At 42.8% G+C, this 26,860-nt stretch overlaps 1 protein-coding gene across 1 annotated transcript in view; it reads left to right on the top strand.

The window, feature by feature from the left end:
* mertka (c-mer proto-oncogene tyrosine kinase a) overlaps positions 1-26,591 on the top strand; it is a 45,604-nt gene extending 19,013 nt beyond the window's left edge. The window contains exons 7-19 of the mRNA XM_084321430.1: positions 255-444; positions 2,352-2,497; positions 8,856-8,991; positions 10,394-10,544; positions 11,397-11,485; positions 13,432-13,527; positions 13,641-13,721; positions 16,952-17,044; positions 17,719-17,837; positions 20,623-20,732; positions 21,601-21,760; positions 22,123-22,259; positions 25,206-26,591. Coding sequence (XP_084177556.1) covers positions 255-444; positions 2,352-2,497; positions 8,856-8,991; positions 10,394-10,544; positions 11,397-11,485; positions 13,432-13,527; positions 13,641-13,721; positions 16,952-17,044; positions 17,719-17,837; positions 20,623-20,732; positions 21,601-21,760; positions 22,123-22,259; positions 25,206-25,638 — 1,941 coding nt within the window. The 3' untranslated portion in view covers positions 25,639-26,591. The remainder of the gene's footprint in view (positions 1-254; positions 445-2,351; positions 2,498-8,855; positions 8,992-10,393; positions 10,545-11,396; positions 11,486-13,431; positions 13,528-13,640; positions 13,722-16,951; positions 17,045-17,718; positions 17,838-20,622; positions 20,733-21,600; positions 21,761-22,122; positions 22,260-25,205) is intronic.
* Positions 26,592-26,860: the final 269 nt, after the last annotated feature.

Consider the following 26,860-nt stretch of genomic DNA (forward strand, 5'->3'; position numbering starts at 1 on the left):
ATAAATGGAAGCAGATATGGGCCACTAGCTTAAAACTGAGGGAGAGGTGTTTTTTAGCCAACTGCTAGGCTAGCTGATCCATATCCACTTCCATTAATTTGTGCTAAGCTAGGCTAGCTTGCAGCCAGGTATAGCTTTCTACTGAACGCACAGAGAGGAAATTGGTGTCTTCTGACTCTGGAGAATACGGTAAGCACATTTCCCATAATGTTGGCGTGTTCCTTTAAGACGTTTCTCCGTGCCCGGCGGGACAGGTTAAAGAAGTGAGCCGGAGGAGAGGGGAGGTGACAAACCCGCGGGTCGTCAACGCCACAGTGCCGCCCTTCCAGAGCGAGGTGCCGGGCCTGCAGGCCATGACCTGGTACAACATGAGTGTCTCCTGCAGCAACGAGGTGGGAGCGTCGCGTTTCCTTCAGTGGATCCAGACCAACACCACCGAGGGAGGTGGGTCTTATTCCACGAGCCTCGGGCCCAGTCAACAAATACAATTTATAAGGGGGATGACAGTGGCTCAGGTCATCTGGTATTCTATGAGGCCTAAGCTTGTGTGTGTGTGTGTGTGTGTGTGTGTGTGTGTGTGTGTGTGTGTGTGTGTGTGTGTGTGTGTGTGTGTGTGTGTGTGTGTGTGTGTGTGTGTGTGTGTGTGTGTGTGTATGCGTGGCTCGCTAAGTTGTGACATTTTAGATGGTGTACTCGTCTGCCGTTTGAAAGAGTGAGCATTTATTTTCCTAAATAGATATATGTAGTAAGACCCGTACTTGATGAAAGCTCTCTCGACAGTGACAGCAGCACGTCATTACCGACGTTACATGGCGGTAGGTACACCGCGCTCATCATGGCTTGGTGTTCTCTTTTGAAGCGTGTCATATCCACTATATCTCAAGTGCTTTCCTTAGGAGGTCACAGAGGAAACGGGAGCAGTCTCATGGAGAAAAGCATGCAGTTCCCGTTGGGTGGGGCCGCTTCCCATTTCCTCCCAAAAGCCTCCCGTGCCAGAAACCTTAGAATTCTTCCCATGGCAAACAGTATAAACATTGGTACCAATGATTTGGGTGGTGGGGGGGGTTGTCACTATTTTCTAGTAGTAACATTATTTTATCAGTCTGTTATTATCACTATCGCCAACAGCCCAAACCAAACATCTTCTGTTGAGTCACTGTTGCAGGTACCCATCCTGTGTTCGGTCTACTCCAGTCTAAAAAAAACAAGCTGCCCATAAATTAATAAATCAGCTGGTGAAATTCTGAATCCACTAGCCTCCTGTGGCTGGATGGTAAGTTGCTTTCATGCCCCGGGTTATCACTGTTAAAGGAACATGCCAACATTATGGGAAATGCGCTTGCCGTCTTACCGAGTCAGACAAGAAGATAGATGCCAATTTTCTCTCTGTGCGTTTAGTAGAAAACTATGGGTGCAAGCTAGCCTAGCTTGGCACACAAATGAATGGAAGCGGATACAGATAAGCTTAAAATAGTTTTTGGTTAACAGCTAGGCTAGCTCTTCCAGTCGGCTAGCTTTCTACTGAACACACAGTTGCATACTCTGTGCTATTCCCCATTGTAGCTGTGGCTAATTTGCCACAAACCAATTAAAAGTCATTGAGGTCAAGCTCCTGTTTGTATGAGCTGACTGAGCACAACTGAAATTGAAAGGAACTTGGTATATCTATCTTCCTATCTGACTCTGGAGAAGATGGTAAGCACATTTCCATAATGTTGGCATGTTCCTTTAAAGATCCATGGAAACGGCATTTACAGCATCGCCATTTGACGTATTTCCGAACGCAACAGCCCTTTGGGGCGACAATTGACGCGCTAAAGTTCCAGTGCATTTAATTCTTTATGAAGATGGGGGGACGGGCGGGGTATCTAACAATGTGTTTGGTCTTCACCCTCGAGTGCAGAGTTCCGTTTCCAGGAAGAGTAAACAATGGATTTGTTAAGACGAAAATAAAAAGGAAACTATTTTTGTGAATTATTTTGGTGCATAATGATAAATAGATAAATGGTAAATGGCTGCATTTATATAGCTCTTTTATCCAAAGCGCTTTACAATTTGTTCCTCACATTTTACCCATTCACTCACACATTCAGGCAACCATGCAAGGAGCCAACCTGCTCATCGGGAGCAAATTAGGGGTTAAGTGTCTTGCTCAAGGACACTTCGACACGCTGCTCGGGAGGAGCGGGAAAAAAAAGATAAGAACTAGGTGCAGACAAAAAGGGGTAGCATGGAGGAAAATCTTTTTTTTTATTTCATGGGATCTTTAAGGACTGTCTCTGTTAGCAGTGTAGAGAGTGACCCTCTACTGACTCACTGTCTTCTTTCCTGTCCTTGTGTCCTGTTCTCAGTGCCGTCGGTTTATCCCCGCAACGTCACCGTGCGGCAGAACGAGTCCACGCTTGTGATCAAATGGAGGCCTCCGCCGGCAGATAGGATCAACGGCGTCCTGCGCGGCTATGACGTCATTGTCAAACACGGGAGGCATGTGGACACGGTGAGGTCGTTGATGATGACACTTGGCACATTTAGCGAGCGAGCGATGCTAGCGGTACGATACTTGAACACAGCAGGCTGAGATAGAATATTATTCTAGTGTATGATCAAAGAAAAACAACATTGTCTGCCTTTTCCACACTGAATGTTACTAGTAGATGGGGAAAAAGAGATGGATGGTATACATCTATACCAAGTAATGGATTGGACTGGTAACAGATGACATTCTACACCCTTGTGCCTCCTTAGCAACTATTTCCTGTATTTAGCCTTTTTTTGTGTGTGTTTGTGTGTACAACGGTGGTTGTGTTGATGATTATGTCATGAAATTGTGTCCGTTTGCTTATTTTCCATATATTCACAGAATTTGAAAAGATTAGATTTTGAAACCCTCTAACACAAAAGTTAACAATATTAGCTTTCAAACCGTCCATAGTGGTTTATTTCTTGCCATTAGGGGGTTAGGGTTAGGGTTAGGGTTAGGGTTACCCAGACAGAAAGATTAGGAGAAGGTAAAATCTCATCCCTGTGCCCGTGCCCACCCCAACACTTGCTCAGTGTTGGGGAACAGTCCCCTAACCTAACCCCAACCCTAACCCTAACCCCAACCCCAACCCTAACCCTAACACTAACCCTAACCCCAACCCTAACCATAACCCTAACCCTAACACAAACGGAAATCTTTGGAATCTTTGATAGATATGTTGAGTTAGGTTCATAGTGGTATTCATAAAAAAAGAATTGGAACGAAATATTACAAATTAAGTTTTTTATGACCTTGAACGTGATGCAATCTTTTCATGCACTACTGTGCCAACTCTGTCAGTTACCTAACAAGGCACAAGGGTTGAGAATAGTCCTTAAAATGTCCTTAGTCCCTACAGTCCACCCTAAAGGCACCTTTAGTCCCTACAGTCCACCCTAAAGGCACATTTAGGCCTTACAGTCCACCCTAAAGGCACATTTAGGCCTTACAGTCCATTCTACAGTCCATCCTTAGTCCCTACAGTCCATCCTAAAGGCACCTTTAGGTCTTACAGTCCACCCTACAGTCTACCCTAAGCTGTTAGCATTTTGTTAGCACCTGCTAGTGGAAGTCAAGGGGGAGTATTAAAGGAGAATTCCACCAATTCCAAGTCTCCCTTTTATTTGTAGAAAAGCTGTAGTTGAGTACTACAGTAAATTATATACATATCATCAGGCCAGAGATAGAGCCTTTTAAACTACTGTGCATACTCCAGCTTCTGGCTTCACAAAGTACTACAAAGCAAAACAAGGGTGGGTGGCAGACAACGGCAGTAAAAGGTTTCCACTTTTACCAAATACACAGGGAGTGGAGGGGGATGAACATTTACTTCCGGTTACTCCAACTCCGGTTACTCCAAGCTGATCGAGAAACAACCAAAGTATCATGAAATTCCATTGTCATCGTTCTTCGAAATTGAGCGAGGGTGGAGCCATGTCTGGCTCTACCACCCAATGTTTCTGAGTAGAGAGCACTTTGGCATAGCCACACAGAGGGAGTGTATCAGTTATGCCTCAATCTGGTAAATAAGTTGCTTTGCAGTGGAAGCATTGTAGATTATGTTGCTAAGCAATATTCATGTTTCATCGCCCCCGTTGACTTTCACTAGTATCCACTATCCCATTAAGGCAGCACCTGGAGTGGATATTGGCAGTGATTATGAGGTGTGATATGTTTCTATTTGATAGATTTAGCTTTTTGCCCTCAGACTGTTTCATATTCTGTCCTTCAGAACTGAGGTGATAAGAATTGCTGTTGAAGACTTCCTGTAAGGATGATTAATGCATGACTAATATGAGTAGACCAAACCTTGCAGAATTTGAGTAATGTTGTGCTGCCGTTGACCTGCTGAGACCTATCTTCCTAACCAACTAGAGTTCAACTTCCCCTTTATCCGTTCAGAACACAGATTTCTCCTCTCCACCCTTAAGTCAACATCCCCTCCATGTGCAATGATTCAGGGAATGTCATTTTTGTGTGCATGTAATGGATATTCTCTTCTGGATATTCCATGGTTTGGATTTCTGCAATGTTTCTCTGGAACACCCAATACTGGGTCAGATGATCTGTATTCACCCATAGTGTATGAGTCAGTGATTGTCATTTTAGACCTTACACCAATGTTTTGATTACTGAGACATTAGATCCAGTGGGTTTGTTGCATTTATTGACAATACACAATATACAGTAAGTCAAACATGTCTTTGAAAAATCATATCTAAATCCCTCCATGTTATACATTGCATTGTGAAACAGTTAGAAACTGTGTGGAAAGTGATTTTATTTCCAGACAAATGTTCTTTTATTTGCACCAGCGTTGCTAAGAAAAAAGCTAACAACGCTACCTCCAATACCTCAAAAACAATTCACCTTTTAGATCAACTTCAAAAGGTTTTACGATACACGATGAGTCATAAATATTTTGTCTTTTGTTTAGATCAGATGGAAATATGGATGAGGAGGATGATGAGGTACACTCCCGGGGCTGTTTGTAATGGGCTCAGAGTTCTGTGACAATGTTCTAGTACAATGGTGTGTTTCCTCCGCTTCCTGTCTGCCTCACTCTTACAGGAAGCTGACAGCGTGATAAGTGGAATTTCTGTTCTCTCGGAGCAGCATGTGGCCTTGACTCATCATTGAGTGAATGGAATATGAATACAAAGGGATATGTACAGTGCAAGCCCCCCCCCCCCCCCCCCCATCAATATCCATGAGCGCTGCCCCAGTCAAACGGTGACGTCATTACACACAAAGGCTTTGTTATAACAGCGTCTGTCACTGGGAAGTGTGTGTGTGTGTGTACAGTACAGGCCAGTTGTCTTTCCCCACAGGTCAGCTGTTGCTGCAGTATGGTCTCATACCGACAGTCAGGCCTAACAAAAATAATGGTTGGTTTCCGGTTGCCGACCGACCCTGCCGATTTAGGTGCGACCCAATATATTTTATGAGTTTAAAAAAAAAATTATTAAACAAAAAAGAAAAGAAAGAAATCCGATTTTATATATATTTTTTTAGAATAAAGTTTCATAGGAATCTTAGTCAAACATTTAGTATTATGGATATTAAACATGCTGGCAGAGTACATGCATCCATGTTGTTGTGAACATTTTAATTAAATAAAGAAATTCCCTATCCATAGTCGCCGTGGGAAAGAATAAAATAAAAAAATTAAATAAAATAAATTCCCTACCTACCCATGGCAAAACTGACAACCAACAGGAAACCAACAATATTTTTTTATTATGCCTCAGAGAAGCACCTTGCAAGTTCAGCATTACAATATACTGTATAGGCTATACATGGAATTTGAATTAGGCCTATGCTGCCATCTGTTCTTGCCTCAATGATTGGAGGGTAATTTAGTTTTTGTCACTGTTTTTTGGTAGCCATTGCATAACTAACAGTGTTTTTATTGGATATTATATTGTGATATAAGCACTAATTATAAAGATTAGCTATATTTTGTGTCATTTTACATGTTACACAAGCTCAATTAACCTAAGGTTTTTATACTCTGTTCGGGATTTCTTCACAATAGAATATGACAAGTTCAGATTTTTAATAGACTAATGTTTCCCCTGCTAGCAGACACATGGTGTATTATTTGTACATGGTGTGTTGAGTGTGTCTAGGTGTATTTCTTATCTGGTGTGTTGAGTGTGTCTAGGTGTATTTCTTATCTGGTGTGTTGAGTGTGTCTAGGTGTATTATTGATCTGGTGTGTTGAGTGTGTCTAGGTGTATTATTGATCTGGTGTGTTGAGTGTGTCTAGGTGTATTATTGATCTGGTGTGTTGAGTGTGTCTAGGTGTATTATTGATCTGGTGTGTTGAGTGTGTCTAGGTGTATTATTGATCTGGTGTGTTGAGTGTGTCTAGGACGGTGTATTATTGATCTGGTGTGTTGAGTGTGTCTAGGTGTATTATTGATCTGGTGTGTTGAGTGTGTCTAGGTGTATTATTGATCTAGTGTGTTGAGTGTTGAGTGTGTCCAGGTGTATTATTGATCTCATGTGTTGAGTGTGTTGAGTGTGCCTAGTCATGCCGTCAGCATGTTGTTGATAAAGGAGAGGAACCTTATATGTTGCCATGTGTTGTTGTGAAATACAGGGGATCTGTCTGTCACATGATCCCCACTATCTCAGCAATAACGGCCTGTCCCGAGTCTGTCTCCTTCCCTTTTTCTCAGGGAGTTGTAGTCAAAACAGGAGGACGCTGTTCTATTGAGAGTGAAACCTATTTTTCTCTTCCCATTACTCGCAAAGTAGGGATTGTCCAACAGATTTCAGAAATTACTTCTCAAAAATTGTTCTGTTACCGTAAATCAGTATGTCGCTCTTCAATGCTATTCTATTGTGCCGTTCAGAATCTGCAAGTATTTAAAATAACGTAACTATCAAAAATCGAATAACCTTTGAAAGAGTGGGTTAGTTTGGGACTCCCTAAAAACTTGGTATCGCATGTGTAAACCCACTGGACCTCACACCCACCCGAACCACCCATTGGACACGGACCAGTACACAAGACATAAAACTGCTCCACATTTGGTAAATGGCTGCTTTTTTTATATAGCGCTTTTATCCAAAGCGCTTTACAATTTGTTACTCACATTTGACCCATTCACTCACACATTCACTCACACAATCACTCACACACCGACGGTGGAGGCAACCATGCAAGGTGCCAACCTGCTCATCGGGAGCAATTAGGGGTTAAGGGTCTTGCTCAAGGACACATCGACACACTGCCCGGGAGGAGCGGGAATCTAACCGGGAACCTCCAGATTGCCAGACGACTGCTCTACCTCCCGAGCCACTGTCGCCCCTACATTTTAATGTTAAAGGAGCACTTCACCAAAAACAATGCTGATTTATTTTGCACATAATCTCACACACGTCTAAAAATGCTAAATAGTTTTGCACACATTCAATTAGGTTGACGGTTATTAAGATTAAATGAGTTTGTATATGGCCATTAGTAATGTCATCGGGGACATTGAATCCTTGTGTTATGTTAATTACAGCTCAATTAAATGATAAGGTAGCAGTGTAAGACAAGGTATTGCTATTTTTTCATCTACATAATTTCATGGTGCTATTAACACAATGATTCAATGTCTCCAATGACATCACTGGTGGCCATATTCAAACAAATGTACTCTCAATAACTGTCAAACTAAATGTACAGTATGTTTGCAAAACTATTTCAAGTTTTTGGATGTGTGTGAGATTTATGTGCAAGATGATTCTGCATTGTTTTTGGTGAAGTGCCCCTTTGAATGGTTCCCAGCGTTATGTGGTGCAGTATGGTGATACTACTTGGTGTAGTACAGTATCATTGGGTAAACGTGTGGTATCTATGACAACTCATATCGGCCTTGACTTTGTCTCGTCATATAAATAATGATTAACTGTAAAGGATAATATAATATCCTTGTATACCATAATCTGCAGACTGTTTCAGCAGCAACTTTGAAGAGATTTTTAAAGGTCCCTCCACTCAAAAAAACATGTTTTTTCTTCCTCTTGGAGGCATGACTTTGACTATACAGATTGTTATTTGTGCAGATGCAATCACGGTCGCTATTCTGTCCTCCAGGAAATGCTAACTGCTAACGTGAAACTCATATTATAAGTTGATACAGTGATCTATGCACGCAAACAATTGTTTTTTTCAGCTAAATAAATGAGTTATAACAAGATCGTGCAAGCTAAGAAGTGTTGCATTTGGGTGAAACAAATCTTTGGTGAACCGTTTAGGTGGAAAAAGATAAAGTTAACAGACTTTGGGGAATACGTGAGGAGGGGGGGGGGGAGAGGGGCAGTTCGTAGATCCTTGCATTCTCAATGAGGGCAAAGGTGTAGAGATGCTGCTAAGCCATTTTCAGTAGTTTATTGAAATTCTTTGGTGGAAAAAGAAAACATACCAAACAAGTTATTATTCAATGATACAACATTCTTAAAGTGTTAAAAACACACATGGAGGGGATCTTTTGCAGACCTATCTCAAACCCTGCCCCTTTTCTTGATCCTCCAATCACAGCTGTCGCTTACCTCGAGGAAGTCCGAGGTAAGCGACAGCTGTGATTGGAGGATCAAGAAAAGAGGGCAGGGTTTGAGATAGGTCCAATCAGAATGTGCCTCAATTGTGACCTATATCCTTATATTATCTTTGTCTTTGTCTTTTGGCAAACAATCATTTACCTTAAACGTGATACAGTCGGCACCATTATCGACACACACAGTCTGGGTACGCCAGCCTATTTACCTTAAACATGACAGTGGACATTATTGCATCACATTCCACATTTTATTGATCTCTTGTGTGTCACCTCAGATCCACAGCTACACCCACACGGCCTTCATAGCCCTCCAGGAGTTCAACACCACTTACAGCGTGGAGGTGGCGGCCTGCACCCAGGCGGGCAGAGGAATGGTCAGCCCACCCGTCACTCACTTTGTGCCAGAGAACAGTAAGTTGCTGTGTTGAAGCGGTTAACTATACACAAACACCATCAGTGAGCCCCGCCCCCATATGTAACAACACTAGACTGTCGGTCAACACTTTTCTCGATCCTCCAATCACAACTGTTGTGCTTCCGATGGGTCCACTGGATATGGTGTGGTTTACAGCCACAGTTCAGTAATAAAGACACTGCAGACAGATTATAAACGATAGAGTTGTTATTCGCAAAGGAGCATGTCAGGAACCAGTGATCAACTGATAGAATGTTACTTACAAAACATTTATTATAAACCTGGGTCTGATTCAGCCTGATCGCGTTGATTGTGGTTTACAGTAGTATATACAGTGAGTATACACCATATACGGCTTACTAAGGCAACAGTCCGATATTGTCCAACTCTTAATTTCCGATACCGATATCAACCGATACCGATATATGCAGGGTCCCCCCCCCCCAAAAACGGAATAATTTCAGGTAATTAACATTACATGTATCTTGTTGTGGAATTAACATAACATTATGCATACTTTTGACAATAAATAAAATCAGAATTTGTTCTTACTTGCTTGCCTGGGTAAATAAAGGTTATAGAAATGTAAAAAAAAAAAAAAAATTTAAAACCGATACCGATATTTTCCGATATCACATTTTAATGCCGATATCGGCCGATAATATTGGTAGGCCGATAATATCGGACATCCCTATATCAGAGTGATTAGGGCAGTATCGTGGCGTGGGTTGATAACAGGATTAGGACGACTAATGAACTCTCCAGCAGCACTCTGTATGGAGTTTGCATCTTCTCCCTGTATTTGCATGGTTTTCCTCAGGGTACTCCGGTTTCCTCCCACACCAAAAGACATGTACGCTAGGTTCCCTGCCATTGCCCTTGACCAAGGCACTGGTGTTACAGCCGGAGTCGGTCCCCGAGCGCCGCGCTATGTGTGGCTGCCCACTGCTAACAATAGTTAGGATGGGTCAAATCAAATGCAGAGGACGAGTTTCCCCAAGGGGATTAATAAAGGTTCAACGTAACTTAAAGGAACATGCCAACATTTTGGGAAATAAGCTTACCGTCTTCTCCAGAGAGAGACAAGAAGATAGATACCAGTTTCCTCTCTGTGCGTTCAGTAGAAAGCTATCTGGCTGAACGTTAGCCTAGCTTAGCGCAATGAATGGAAGCAGACATGGCCGGTTAGCCTAGGCATTGTCCAACTAACACCTCTCCCCAAAGGCTAACCGCCCATGGATAAAATTGAACTGCGAAAGCATAGTTCATCCACTCCCACAATGATATGCTATGTTTTTTTCCCTTTAACTCCTTGATTCAGCGTTGGTACCTAAAATAGCTATAGCCCAATTTCTCTTGTTTCAGGGTGACTTTCATAATGTCTTTTTCTTGTCCCAGCCTGGGTCTTGTCCCCGTCGGCCAGTCCGGGCACCAGAGAGTCGGACTCTTTCTACGTCGTAGTGGGTGTGGTGTGTGGCTTCTGTCTGCTGATGCTGGTCCTCTGGGTGGCGCTGTGCATACACAACAGAACCCTGGACACACCATGTGGGTATGTTGACACTCCTTCTTAGTCCTTTTCTGCTTTACAGTGGGGAGAGGCATGCATAAGGGGGAGAGAGAGGGAGAGTGTGTGAGTGTGTGTGTGTGTGTGTGTGTGTGTGTGTGTGTGTGTGTGTGTGTGTGTGTGTGTGTGTGTGTGTGTGTGTGTGTGTGTGTGTGTGTGTGTGTGTGTGTGGAGGGTGGGCATGGGCCATAGCTCATAAACTAATGATTTTGCAACATCTGAACCACACTGCTTGCCTGTGAGTTGTCATGGAGACTAATTCCTGGTACATGTCCATGGCAATTCAAAGGAGTTTAGAGCAGCATGGCTTCTGTCCCCCTGAGAATCACTCTATTCACTCTAGAGGCTGGTCAATTTAAAGGCACGGTTTGTGTATTTTTACCTGCCAAAGAAAAGGTTGTGAACTCCTGTCTTTACCCGTGTCGTTCCGTAGCCTTTCCTGCGCGGACTTAAATAACCGAACACATCCGGCCTCTAGGTTAATAAATCTGCCGTGCTTCCTCTTAATCACCATTGGCTGCACCTGCGGCCAACATGAGCCTGGTTTACTGCTAAAGAGCCAGAGCAGCTGTGGTTCAGAGAATCATCATAACACCCCTCTTGTTCTGCTACTCATTATGCAGTCTGTGAGTCAGGAATGTGACACGGCCTGCTGCTCAAACAGGAAGACAATATCCGTCTCTGGAGTCAGGAGGGCATCAAGCCATAGCAGAGCTTCCTTACTATTCTGGACAAATTGTCAATTGAATCTCAACTATAAACTCGGCTCTCGTTTATTTTCTTTTTTACTCTACTATGGCATGCCTTCATTCTGTCGCTCTCTGTCTCCACCTGCAGGCAGATGTTCGGAAGTGGAGACAAACTGCAGCCCATCGTCCAGTACAAAGCCCAGAGATCCTACAACCGGTCCGCCATCGAAATCACTCGTATGTTGTTGTTGGGGAAATTAATGTACATCCAGATAGTTAACACATTGAGCACCATAAGCTTCCCATCCTTCGTAGGCGGCTGGTGGCGCAGCGGACACCAACAACGCAAGAGACACCGGGTTCGAATCCGGCTGTCGGCGTTGCCTCCGGCTTGGGCCGGCCGTCATACTAACTCAATTGGCAGAGTTAGCGGGTGGAAGTCGATGGGTGGTAATCTGGATGTTGTAAACAGCGACTCCTACAGGTCGGTTGGGGGACGGCCGCACAGCAGAGACAGGAAAATGGCGGGGGTAGTGTGAGCCTCCCACACGTTACACCTCGCCAAATGAGAGTCCGCGCTGGCAGGTGAAAAGATGTGACAGGCTGCCTCCACATGTATCGGAGGGGACATGTGATGCAAGGCTTCTATCCTCCCTACAACCGGCCAGTGGGGGGCATATGCGAGCAATGTTCAAGACAGGGGAGGGGAGAATTGGAAATACGAATTGGCACGGCTAAATTGGGATGGGAGAAAAATAGAAAAAAGAGGAGAAAAAGTGGATAAAAAAGCTTCCCATTGGGAGCTCCAGTAGCTCACCGCGTACCTCGGACGCTATTTCGGCGTCGGGGACAACCGTGCGCGTCACGGATCTGGGGTACACAAGTTCGACTCCCGGACTCGACGTATTTTCTCAGAGTGTCTTTCCCCCGATCTATACTCCATTCAACCTGTATCTGTCGGTCATGCTTGACCAGAAAAAGCGATAAACGCTAAAAGAACCAGCTGACTGGTCAAAGTAAAAAAAAAAAAAAAAAGCTTCCCATCCTTCACTGTCTAGCGCCAGCCTTTCATGACCATTTTCGCGATATTTCACGATCTTTGCGGACACTATTGTATATTCTATATTATAGCTATGGAGACAATAGTATGGCTCATTTGACAGACACTATTTCTAGTCCAACATGTAAAAAAGAGTTTGTTTCTACACTGTAGTTTGTAGTTTATTACACGCTAAACATCGTCCATTTCCAAGATAATCCAGTGTTTTTCCATAGATTGCGAGATAAAACGTGTTATATGCAATAAACCCAAACCGTTCTGGTTGATCCCCTAAAACCCCAAATACTCCCAAATCAAAGGTATATACCATGTACATTATGTGCATTCACAAAATCATCAAGGGGGGGGGGGGGTCGTTTTAACTCAAAACTGTGATCGTGTTTGTCGAGCATGTTTTACGTCCGGTAAAACCCAAAACTGTGATCGTTACAGAATAGACTAGAAAATAGACATAAGGGGTCCTTACCTTAGCCAGAAGGTAATCCAAAAAGAATAATTCCAATGATCCCATCGGCGATCGCGATTACTCGTTTATATGTAAATACGCGTGTTTACGGGACACTATAGGTTTTGAGGCGAGCAGATATGCTAGCGATTGCTTTGGAAGAGCTCCTCCCCCTCAGAGCGAGTCTCGATAGTCCGGTTCATTCATTGCCTCTCCTGACCCATTTATTTCTGAGTTCAAAAGGTAGGCGATACTGCCACCTGGTGAGATTCGATCGGCATTGCAATTCCAAGGTAGCAAACGAGCCAGGGACACAGAATGATCCGGATGATGGTTTAGAACGGGGCTCAGAGGAAAAAGATCAAACGATCAAAACCCGAGAAATCTCGGGTATGGCGCTCAACCGCTGGCGAGATAACCCGAGAAATGTCGGGTATGGCGCTGAATGAGTTAAAGGGACATTTTTTATTTTTATTTTTTTTTACCAGACACTTCACAGTAAATGGAAAATGTTTATATATTGGCACTTTAATTAACCATAGTTAGCTTGCCGCTAGCAGTACCCATTCGTTTAAATCAGGAATGCTAATTTTTTTTAAATGTAAGCATTCCTTTCAATGACCCCCCTTCATGATATGTTTTGAAATAAACAGTAACTTCAGTATCTCCAATCTGTAGTTGCTAACCTTGGCGTCAGCGATGAGCTTCAAGCCAAACTTCAAGATGTGATGATCATAAGGAACTTGCTCTCTGTTGGGAAGATTCTTGGAGAGGGTAAGCGAACAGCCATATCTTCTGCAATGTGTTTGATAATGTATGATAACCAGTGTTATTTACATGAATACACAGTATAGTTGTTCTAAAGCAGTTATTTTCTAATTAAACAGGTGAATTTGGTTCAGTGGTGGAGGGACATTTGAAGCAACCAGATGGACCATCAGAAAAGGTTGCTGTGAAGACCATGAAATGTGAGTTTTCTCCATTTTTTAATACCCTCTCTTGATTATATAACAGTATGAATGTTGTTTCTGTCAGTGTGGCTATCTGCATTCTGCAGTGAAGTGGAAATATTATTCTGTTTATTTTTATACGAAAATGTTGAAAATCTTTGGGAGCAGTTGAATGTGTTTCCCTGGTGTACTGTGATGATTTTGGGGGACTTTGCATAATTATGAATCATTCATAAAACACAACAGTAGAGTTGTTCGATATTATCGGCTGATATTGGCATTAAAATGTAATATCGGAAATTATTGGTATTGTTTTAAAATTTTAATTTCTTTTAAATTTAACCTTTATTTACCCAGGCAAGCAAGTAAGAACAAATTCTTATACAAAAGCAGCCTGACCAATAAGTCTGTGGCTAAACGTGGACCGCATTGCGGTCAGCTCATCATGGAGGGGGTGGCAGGGGTTCTCAAGGATAGTATACAGCTTCCTCCTCGTCCCCCCTTCTGCCACCACCTCCAGACTGTCCAGGTCCGCTCCCACCACAGAGCTTGCTTTCTTGACCAGTTTATTTATTTTGTCTGTGTTGGTGTTGCCCCCCCAGCATACCACAGCGAAGAAGAGGGCACTAGCCACCACATACTGGTAGAACATCTGCAGCAGTTTGCTGCAGACAGTGAAAGACCTGAGCCCTCTCAGGAAGAACAGTCTGCTCTGTCCCTTCCTGTAGAGGGCCTCTGTGTTGTCCGTCCAGTCCAGTTTGTTGTTCATGAGAACACCCAGGAATTTGTAGTTCTCCACCATTTCCACCTCCACCCCCTGGATGATGATGGGAGTTGAGGGCTCTGCCAATGGTCCACCACCATCTCCTTCGTCTTGCTGATGTTGAGCTGTAGGTGGTTTTCGTTGCTCCACTCTGTGAAGCTCTCCACCACAGCTCTGTACTCCTCCTCGTTGTCGTTGGTGATCCAACGATGGAGGAGTCATCAGAAATTTTTTGGAGATGGCAGTTCCTGGAGCTGAAGCGGAAGTCTGAGGTGTACAGGGTGAACAAAAAGGGTGCCAATACAGTTCCCTGGGGGGCGCCAGTGTTGCAGATCAGCAACACTGACACCAAGGCTGCGGGTCCCGATGGCATGAGCCCAAGGATACTCAAAGCATGTGCCGCTCAGCTGTGTGATGTGCTCCAGCACATATTCAATATGAGCCTGAGGCTGCAGAAAGTCCTGACGCTGTGGAAAACCTCCTGTGTGGTCCCTGTCCCTAAATGCGCGTGTCCCAGCATGTCCAAGGACTACAGGCCAGTGGCTCTAACCTCTCATATTATGAAAACCATGGAGAGGTTGGTCTTGGAGCAACTCCGCCCGGCAATAAAACCCCACCTAGACCCACTCCAGTTCACATACCAGCCCCGACTGGGGGTAGAGGACGCTGTCATCTACCTGCTGAACAGAGCCTACACTCACCTGGACAAGCCGGCGAGCACTGTGAGAGTCATGTTCTTTGACTTCTCCAGTGCTTTTGATACAATACGGCCTGGGCTGCTGGGTGAGAAGTTGGAGGCGATGCAGGTAGAGGCCCCCCTGGTGTCCTGGGTTGTTGACTATCAGTAGTATGTGCGCCTACAAGGCTGTGTGTCAGACAGACTGGTCAGCAACACCGGGGCCCCGCAGGGGACAGTCCTCTCTCCCTTCCTCTTCACCGTCTACAGTACACTAATGACTTCCACCATCGGTCAGAGTCCTGCCACCTTCAGAAGTTTTCTGATGACTCTGCGATAGTGGGATGTATTAAGGACGGTGATGAGGAGGAATACCGGGAACTGGTAGCGGACTTCGTCACATGGTGCGATAAGAACCACCTCCAGCTAAATGTGACGAAGACCAGGGAACTGGCTGTGGGTCTGGGGAGGAGGAGGAGTACACCTGTGACCCCTGTTTCCATCAGGGGGATCGATGTGGATGGTTGAGGACTACAAATACCTCGGAGTCCACACCGACAACAAACTGAACGGGTGAAAACATGCAGAGGCACTCCTACATGAAGGGCCAGAGCCGACTCTACTTCCTCAGTCAGAAGGCTGAGATCCTTCAACGTCTGTACAAGGATGTTCTATGAGTCGGTGGTGGCGGCCGTCTTCTTGTACGCTGTGACCTGCTGGGGCAGCGGACTGAGAGCGGGGAACAAGCTGGAAAGTCTGGTCAGGAAGGCCAGTAACGTGCTAGGGGTGGAGCTGGACTCTCTAGCAGTGGTGGCGGAGAGGAGGAGCCTTGCTAAGCTCCATGTCATCAGGGACAACCCCTCCCACCCACTATACACAGACTTGGCTGACAGAAGGGGCATGTTTAGTGCTAGACTTCCGAGATGCAGCACTGAACGGCACAGGAAGTCCTTCATTCCGACAGCCATCAGACTTTACAATGCATCACTGTGCCTCACTGCATCACTGCATACTGCCAAATTTCCCTCGGGATGAATAAAGTTTTTCTATACATTTCTATTCTATTCTCTTAATTATCTTTTTTCCTCTTTCCTTTTTCCGTTTTTCTCCCCTCCCAATGTTACTCGTTATGCCAATTCCCAATCCCCTTCCTGGTCATTGCGCACTCTACCCCCTACCGTCGGTCTGGGAGGGCGGAGACTATCACATGCTTCCTCCGACACATAATGTACCCAGCCCACCACTTCTTTTCACCTGGCAGCGCGGACTCTCACTGGGAGAGTGTAACGTGTGGAAGGTCACACTACCTCTCTTAGATCCTTCCCTCGCTGTGCAGGCGCCCCGACCGAACTGTAGGAGTCGCTGTCCACAACGACCCAGACCCACCCACTGGCTTCCCTCCCGCTGACTCTGCCAATCGAGCCAGTATGACGGGCGGCCAAGCCGGAAGCAACGCTGACAGCTGGATTCGATACCAATCTCTCTTGCGTTGGTGACGAGCGCCATGTCCACTGCGCCACCCAGCCGCATTTCTATTCTATTCTACCTACCTTTCATATCCATTTGAGCCTGTCTTTTGAGCAGTTTTGGAAGGAGGGTCATTATATTATTGAACAACATTAAAAAAAAAATTACAGGGACTGGGCAATATTCATATGCAAATTCAGTCTCCCCCTTTCCAAAAAAACTAAAGAAAACACACTGAATGAAAGCAAACCATGATAATTGTCTTGGGATCAAGCACAAATAAAGCATAATACTGTTTGAAGTCATGCAGAGTGACATGAAGGTCAACTCTTCTCTTTACAGTGGACAACTTCTCCCAAATAGAGATTGAAGAGTTCCTGAACGAGGCTGCCTACATGAAAGATTTCAACCACCCAAATGTCATCAGGCTACTAGGTAGGACCACATCTACAGTGAATATCAACTTACAGTTTCACCAACATGTTACTCTTTTGAAGAAATTAACTTGTACTTATTGCACTAGCTTGTAAGGAATGGTATTACTATCTTCCATGTTCCATGACTATCTTAATTTGAGATTAAACGCATTATATTATTGTGACTGCATTTGTATGCAGTAAGTATCCAATAAGTACTCCTACCACATTTATCTAAGGTATCTACAATCTGTTGAATCAATCAACCCCCCAGTAACAGTTAATGGATTACACTCACCATTTATTGTTTGTTTCAACCTTTATTTAGTCAGTACACAATAAATAAATAAATAAAATATAATAATTAAAAACACAAGAAAGTCAGTCAATAAAACAATTAAAACTGGGGTGAAATGGTTGGTCATTAAAGATTGTCCAAAGGATACTAAAGTATTGAGTTTTAAGGTACATTGCAAGACTTTGACGTGTAAGCCAATCATAGGAGCGAGTATGATAAGGTCCAGATACCAGTCCAATAATGAAGTGATATAAGGGGGGGAGATCTCCAACAATGGCTTTTTATAGAATAGAAACAGATGCCACTGCAAATCATGTCTCTCTGCCAGAGAGGACCACTCCACCCTTACACAAGTAATCCACTAATTCCCAACCCATGTGTGTTGTTCCCATTAGGTGTGTGTTTAGAGGTGGGCTCGGGACACTTCCCTAAGCCCATGGTCATCCTGCCATTCATGAGGTACGGAGACCTACACAGCTTCCTGCTCCGCTCCCGTCTCGGAGACAGTCCACTGGTAAGACCCCCCCCAGGCAGAGGTCGAGTCATGTCCAGATGTCCAGTGTTTCTTTGTGATTACTCAGGAGATACATTCACCTGTCAACCATAATGTAATGACATGTAACAAACATTGATGTTACTGACAATGAGAGATGTAGTACCCCGCGACAGCTCCAGTATCTCACAATTTTATTAAATAAATAAACTGACAAAGTTTCAGCCACAGAGCTCCTTAATCAGGTCTCAGCAATGTTACTGACAGTTCCATTAAAAGATGACGGATAACTAGGCATACATACCTACTCATTGTCCCTGTCTTAGTACAATCCTGAATTGATTTGACCTAAAATCACTCAAATATTACAAATGTAAACAAACCTTTCATAGTCTAAAAAGTCATATAGAATTTGTGCTTAGCTGTATCATGCTGCTAGTTTTTAATATTAATAATACATCCACAGAGCTTTTAGAAAGGTGCGAAATAAAAGTATTGCTTTTCCCCCCCAAATATTATTGATGAATTTATCAAAGATTTTGGCGGGTCCAAAAAGAATCTTTGTGTTTACATGTAGCGTACATGTATCCCCTCGTGGAATGCACCCGATTGGATAAATGACATGCTGGTGCTCTAGTGGGACATCTAGTGGCTAAATGTTATATATAGCACATTTTAACAGTGAATACCTTTTCTTATTTAAACTGCTATTTAGTGATGCCACACTGTGATCACAGATTGTGTCTTTAACCCTAGCCATATTTTCCGAAAATTCGCCTAAATGTACATACACAAGTAAATGGAAGATTGCTCCACTTCTACAAGGTCCATTTGCATGGTCTTGGTATCTAGGGACATCTATGGACCTCAGGGAATGTATTCCCAGTGTCAGACATATTGTGTCTGTTACTATGCTTGAGTAAATTGTAATGAACCAAAGGAGAATATAAATTATTATTATTTTGACTGTGAATAACACCATGCTAACATTGACCAGACGTGAAAAACTCATTCAGCACCTTCTGGAGATGAGGTGTGCTAAAGATCTAAGCAAATGAATAACGGGCAGATGATATACAGGGGGTTTTGTAGATACAGTACTGCATTTTGCCATCCTGACACATGCAATTAGAAATATGATTATAGAATATCAGGCCTATAAATTACCTTATTATGGCCAAGTCATACATCTATGGATCGGGCCAATGGCAGAGTTAAATCTGGATTTAGTACCACCAGGTGAATGAAATCTACTGTAAGTAGTTACTTTTGCATAATGTCCATAGCTCCACCACTTTTCACCAGATTGTGATGCGTTTCTTTTCTAGACGTTCATAGAAAGGTAAAGAAACAATAGATGTTGTATTTCATGGCAATAGCGTTCAGGTTTGTCACGGGTCGTGAGATATCATCTCATCATTTTTTTTCCACATAAGCCGGCTGCAGCTTTGACAGTGGCTGGTGTAAGCTGGGTAGTGTAGTTTTATGAAATTTCTCCTCTTTCTTAGGACTACAACGATTTCATGACGCCATAATTTCCTCGCGTCTAAATAATCCGGTTTCCGATGCAATGCACAGAGATTTTTATAAACTCATATTTCGCTAATAACACTTTCATTGGTAAACAAACGTAGTGCTGAAAATATACACATTTTGACTGCTGTTTTGATAGGGTTAGGGTCTTTACTCTTGGCTACATTTGAAAAAGATTAATTAATACTGTATTGATCTATTTATGACGTGAAATAAATCTCGGCCCGGTATCGGTTAATGTTAAGGGGTTAACATTCTTAATTGACATTGATAGTTGTCAGTTAACACATTCCCCGCCAACAACGAGTTTACTCGTTATTGGGCGCCAATCGTTGAACACCAACAACGAGTATACTCGTTATTTGATCGTTTTTTCCTTTTATTCGATATTTGTATTCATTATTCATCCAGGGACCTTCGTGTTACCATAGGGAATGAGTCTGAGGTCGCCAAAGTGCAATACCGGCTGCATCCAGCTAGACGGCGGTATCGGGCACCCTTTGTAACCTTGTATCTTGGCCTGTGGAATGGCCAAATGTCTCCGGTTTAATTTGTCCTTGTCGGGCGAGGCGAACGGTTCTCCCAGTTCCATTGAACCGCATCAAATATCTCCGATCCATATGTTGTGGTGGCTTATGCCGTGGACCAAATGGACATTGGATGTACCAGATGGCGATCAAACAATTGGAATATAATTTTTGGAATACTACCGATCACAGGTAAGAACGATCTGACGTCAATTTGAGCTTGATCCTGCAATGCTTTTATACCGATCGGGCTGATAAGTGTTTTAGTGTTCATTACGAATGCTGTTACTGACAATCAAATAATCAGAAACGCCCCCCCCCCCCCCCCCCTTTCATGCATTCATGATGGAACATAATACCTATGATATAGATTTGATTTCGGAATAATAGCGTGTACAGGCAAGAAACGGCAACATCTATAGTGGAATTGACGTATGCGGCTATAACTCAGCATTTCGGGAATTACCCTAGACCGCTCTAAAACCATACTTATATTCACCACGGTATAACACGGGAACGTATGGATGAAAAAATGTATTCTTTTTCACATATTGAATGATAGATTGGGCCATAGTATTGTATCCATAGCTATAATATAGAATATAGTTATAGCTCTACAAACAAGGTGATGCACTCCTATCTTTTAAAGCGTGGCAACGCTAGAGCGGGGCCCGACTAATTCCTGGCGGTCAATGTGTTAACAGTTGACACAGTGTGTGTGTGTGTGTATTTTTTGTATTTTCCAGTTCTTGCCCACTCAGACACTCCTGAAGTTCATGGTTGACATCGCCTTGGGCATGGAGTATCTCAGTGGTCGAAACTTTCTGCATCGTGACCTGGCTGCTCGCAACTGCATGTAGGTTCCCCTCCATCGTGTGAACAGCATGTTTGGATCTACTGTATGTTGTGTTTGTAGTGTTGCAGCTACACTGATTTTCGAATGCAAAAGCCGACTAATTCGCCTTATGCACTTCGCTGCCATAATGGTAAAGCTGTATTCAATGTGAGGTATGGATGCAGAAATGCTTATTCACTTCGATGTTAAAGTGTTGCTGCCATAGTTATCATGTTTTGAAATACATGGAAGTGAATTAGTCATCAGCTCATTGATGAGGCTGCGGTTACATTAGGGCCAAAACTATTTGTTTCAGTTTCGTTTTTCAGAACGCTACGTAGTGGCAGGCAAGTTAGACGTCGTTTTGTCTCCTGAGCACAGAGTGATGTATATACATGTAGTACAATGCCAAAGCAGTAGGTGGCGATGTAGTTCAAACATGAAGGCCATTTTCAACCAATCAGAAAGGTTGAACGCGCCACTACACTTCCTGCTAAAAAACAACAGTCCACCATCTTTAAATACCTCGCGTGAGCCATTTAGCAACGTAGCATTTATTTTTCAGCAAGAAACAAAGTGCAATAAAGAAAAACGGATACATTCACTGTGTGTTATGCCTCATTTGTTGATGAAACAAAACCAACATCAACACAATTTACCACCAAGAGCGGATAGTTTAGTCTCACAAAAAGATCTCAGATGTTGTTAGCTACATGCTAATGTGAATGGGATTCTCCATGTATATATTTAGCATCGAGGCTAGTAGAAATGGATTAAAACTTTATTTAACAGATTGCTGGTTGCCAAAGGAGTATTGCCTGATGGAATAAGGATAACGGAAGCCATTTTTCTGGATTTTGAACGAGACAATTCCTTGCTTTTCTTACAGGCTGCGTGATGACATGACAGTATGTGTGGCAGACTTTGGTTTGTCTAAGAAGATCTACAGTGGCGATTATTACAGGCAAGGCAGAATATCCAAAATGCCTGTGAAATGGATTGCAGTAGAGAGTCTGGCAGACAGAGTCTTCACTGTAAAGAGCGATGTGGTAAGAACCAAGTTGTCACTGTGTTGTTGTTTGTCAGAAGAACAGTGGTGTGTGAATCCAGTAACACTGGTTCCTTTCTAGTAATAAACTCACTGCCATCTGTGTTGGTTTCATTCTATGTATCCATTAAAAAAAAAAAAAAAAAAAAAAAAAAAAAGCTTCATGAAATTCATACAATATAAGTACATCCATACAAATATGAAAGTCTATTTATTAATAGTTTTACTTTTTCTGCAATAATTTAGTAAGAACTTGTCACATTGGAATGAATGAGAAATGCCATATATTATGTCCAGGAAAGGAACTGAGGAACTGTATTGAATATGCAAATATTATATGTTTTTATGTTCTGTGTCATGCAGTGGGCATTTGGTGTGACCATGTGGGAGATTGCTACACGAGGCATGACGCCGTACCCGGGCATCCAAAACCACGAGATCTACAACTATCTTCTAGACGGCCACAGGCTGAAGCAGCCGACAGATTGCTTGGATGATCTGTGAGTGTTTGTGTTCTATGGAGAGCAGAGCTCCCACATATTCTAGAAAACCTGGAAATCAATGGTATTCCATACAGTGCAAAAAAACTGTGGAACTGTATATAAATCTTTTATAATCAATCCAAAATGTTTGTTATGATGAACAAATAGCATTTCATATCTCTCACTCCCAGTCATACAGCGGAGCAAACTGGCCAGCATATCATCTTGACTTGATATTTCAAAAGCTGACCTATTTAACAGATTCTGACCTCTTAATAATTGTTTCATACATGACTTTGCTGCAGTCTCCAAGACGCATGCCTCCACACACTGTCACTTTTTGGAACATTGCAAACTCACTCAAATCCTGACGGGACAAATGCCTGGCCCTTGGTTGGGAATTCAATTGAAGAGAATGAAGATAACACCGATATCAATTGTATCCACTCGCTCGCTGTATGAATTCTGCAAACAAATGACCTGCTTGTATTCGCACATGGGCTCAGTTGGTCAATACGCTGATTTAGATTTAGATGTGTTCACTCATTACACTATTGGATAGACATTTGAATCAGTGACATCCTCCTTTGCATGGTGTATTATCTAAATCATTTGTCTCACCTGGTTCATATCTGTGACTACAATGAATCTCATTCACTTACAGACATTTCAATGCATACATTTTTTTTATAATATAATAATAATAACTATCTATGTAGTACCCTTCACACATGGACCGCAGCCCATGTGTGCCCCATAGCAAACAGCACAAAATTAACACAGGCATAATACAGAATACTTTTATATGAAATGCTTTTTTCTGTTTTGCTCCTGAGAGTGTGCTAGATGAAAATAGATAAGTATAAAATAGAAAGTAAAAAATACGTAAACAAGTGTATATATACAATATATAATAGAGTAGAAAAAAATGAATAACTGAGTTACAATACAATATACAGTACAATGCAGAAATGGGATGAGGTATAACTTAGGGTAAGGTGCAATGAGGTATGAGTTGTAGTGCAAATCTCTTTACCAATAAATATAAAGTGTGTTAAAGTGTCTAAAGTGGGTAAAGTGGGTGCTACAGTGAGTTGTTTATTTAAAGTTAGTGTGTACGTGTGGATGTGTGTGCTGTGAGAGTTTTTGATGGTTTGTTACATAGTGTTATTGTCGTTGAGCATCCTGATGGCCTGGGGATAGAAGCTCCTTATGAGTCTCTCTGTGCTTGCCATGAGACTCCGGTATCGCTTGCCTGCCCGCAGCAGTTCAAAGAGGCAGTTGTTTGGGTGGCTAGAGTCTTTGATTATTATCTTAGCCTTACCCCTGCAACACTTGTTGTAAATGTCTTGGAGAGTGGGAAGCCCACCTCCAATTGTGCGTTCGGCTGAACGGGCCACTCTCTGTAGTCTGCTACGGTCTTGTGCGGTGCTGTTCCCAAACCAGGAGGTGATATTGCCAGTCAGGATGCTCTCTATATGTGCATTGTCGTTCTTAACACTTTGAATGCCCAGCAGGGGGCGCACATTTAGTGCTTGAATGCCCACCATCCGCTTCAATGTTAACGTTAATATCGCCTAATCTATGTTTTAAATTATGGCTATGTGTCTAATCTGCCCGTCGCATTATCAATGACCCATTTCCAGTCAACATTGTCGAAGCGGATTGTTTTTTTATCGGTTCATTTCCGTTTTATAGCATTTTGAAAAGCCCTCGTTTTCACGAAAAAAAGAAGAGATTCCATGATAATCGCCCTGTACTGTAATATTCTAGAACGTTGTCATTTTTCGGCCTATTTATGAATCGTTTTCAAATAAACGCTAGATTATCGATAGTATATGTGTACGTGTGCACGCTGGTGCCGCGCGCTGAAAATCGATTCTCTCAGTTCCTGATCGCTCTTACAGTCAAACAGCCATATCACATTATAGGGGAAAAGCTTATACTGTATACTGTAAAACACATAATCCCCGCTGCTCTGAGGGTCCAGAATGAAGCTGATTGGCTCCGGTCACATGCGTGAGAAGTAAAATGTGGAGTCCGGGTTTTTTTTCTCATGCATTTTCATTGAGTCCAATCCAAAAGGGTGAATTACCATCTGGGAGATGATAGGGGGCGCTTTTTTCACATCTGAGCGCCTGGGGTGGCTGATTTACCAACGGTAGACTAGGTTGATGAAATATGAATTCATATCACTAATACATTTTAAAAAAAACGAGAAAAAATGAATATTCTCGTTATGGGCATTCAACCCGTGGGGGGTAAACCCGAGAATATTCGTTATGGGCATTCAAAGTGTTAAGGATCTTCTGACTCACTTTGAACTTCCTTAGGCCCCTAAGGAAGTAGAGGCATTGCCGTGCCTTCTTGACTATACTGTCAATGTGTGTGGTCCATGTCAAGTCCTCGGATATGTGGACTCCGAGGTACTTAAAACTGTTCACTCTCTCAACCGGTGCCCCGTCGATGCTGAGGGGGCTGTAGTCCCTGACCCCCGACCTCCTAAAGTCAAGATAGTAGTTTTTCGAATCAATTTTAAATGCTTCACATAGTATGTCCCTAAATTTTTTTAAGTTTTGTAAAGTTTTGTAAAGTTTTTCCAGAGACAGGCAGTCCCTCTCAGTCAATCCAAAAAGTTGTTTCTTTTTTGAGATATATAGAGGCAGAGAATGCTAGCATTTGTTAGACTTGTGCTATTGATTGATTGATTGAAAACTTTATTAACAGATTGCAGAATGGGTACAGTACAGTACAGCTCAATACATACAATTGTTAAGGGGATGCAGACCAGAGAACGACTTTCGTCTTGTTTACATCAGGGCCCCTGCTATGCCTGTTAGTTGCTTATGGAAGTCAATGGTGGGTCTGCTTTGCAACAGAAATGACAAAGGTGACCAAGTGCAGGCTGCAGAGGTGTGTTTTCACCGCTGACGGTTTATTTCCTTTTTGTTTCATCGCGTCAAGGTACGAGATCATGTACAGCTGCTGGCGGACGGACCACCTGGACCGGCCCTCCTTCCCTCGACTGCGGGAAACGCTGGAGAAGCTCACAGAGAAGCTTCCGGAGTCCACCAGCAAGGAGGACATCATCTACATAAACACCAGCTTTCCCGAAGACGACTTCTATGGCGAGGCGGCACACGCTGTCACTCCCCCCTTCAGCTCCTCCCCTTCCTGCAGCCACCAAGCGGAAAGGTCTCTAGTCACCGCGGACATCCACGGGAGCTTAGAGAATAACGACGACGACCGCTACGTGGTGGTGATCTCCCCCCAGGATCCTTCCCTGAGATCCACGGCAGCCGCGGATGCTCCTCTTCTGTCACGCGGCGGTTTAGGTCAAGCAAACGGTGGCAGTGTCACAGGGATGGACTTACGTGATACAACACACCTGCTCTAAAGCACAACTGATCTCTCCACTTTTTTCAGTTGTACCAGACATTATGCCTCATTGCACGTGGAGCACCTTGCATTTTTCTGTTGTGATATTCAAATGGTGCTTTTTTTTGTTTGTTTGTTTTCTTCCTTCCTTCCTGGAATTGGAACCGGTGATCCAGAGTAGGGATGTCCGATATTATCGGCTTACCGATATTGGCATACAAATTTGATATTGGAAAATATCGGTATCGGTTTAAAAAATAAATAAAAAATTATTATTATTATTATTATTTTTTACATTTATTTAACCTTTATTTACCCAGGCAAGCAAGTAAGAACAAATTATTATTTTATTTATTGTCAAAGTATGCATAATGTTGTGTTAATTACACGACAAGAGATATGTAATGTTAATTACCTGAAATTATTCCGTTTTTTGGGGGGGGAAACCCCGCATATATCGGTATCTGTTGATATCGGTATCGGAAATTAAGAGTTGGACAATATCGGTATCGGTAAAAAAGCCAATATCGAGCATCCCTAATCCAGAGGCAATTCATGCTCCAAATGGTCAGTGTTCATCAGTTCGTCACGTGGAAGCTCTCATCAACGTCAGGGATGATGCACAGTATATGTGTAGCAGTTGAGATGTTCCCACACGTGTTACAATAAGCTTTCTATACAATGAACTGTGAAAATACAAACTTTCTACTGTGATGAATTAGTGTTGAAATGTAAATCTTGAAATGTACAGATGTGAAATGATGTGTACAGTCAAAATGTGTAAATATTTGTATGCATGTTTCAGTTTCTTTCAAAAGAAAAGGTAATTAAACTGAGTTAGGCCTATACCCTGCTATGGTTGTCTTTGGTCACATTATTTAGGCTACACTCTACCATTTGACTGTGCAAAACTGAATATCAGTTATATTTCAACGTGTCTCTGGTTCAGTACATTTCTCTATAATAGCCAGGTAGGTTGTTTGAGCAAAGACTGTATTTATTTTCTTTTTTTTTTAAAGAATAAACATAAACACTTTATGCAAGGTACAGTAAATGTACAGACATTTGTCTTGTTGTCATTGGTGCAGACAGGAAAACCTGGAAATTGAAAGAAGTTCTTGTACCAGTGTCCTACACAAGGACAATAAAACCTCAATACAGTGCAAGGTAGACTGCAGACTATACATAGGCCATCACTCCACATATCCATTCAACACATTGTTTTAGCAGCATGAAACATA

Source organism: Notolepis coatsorum (assembly GCF_963971535.1).
Source record: "Notolepis coatsorum genome assembly, chromosome: 9".
Taxonomy (NCBI): Eukaryota; Metazoa; Chordata; class Actinopteri; order Aulopiformes; family Paralepididae; genus Notolepis; species Notolepis coatsorum.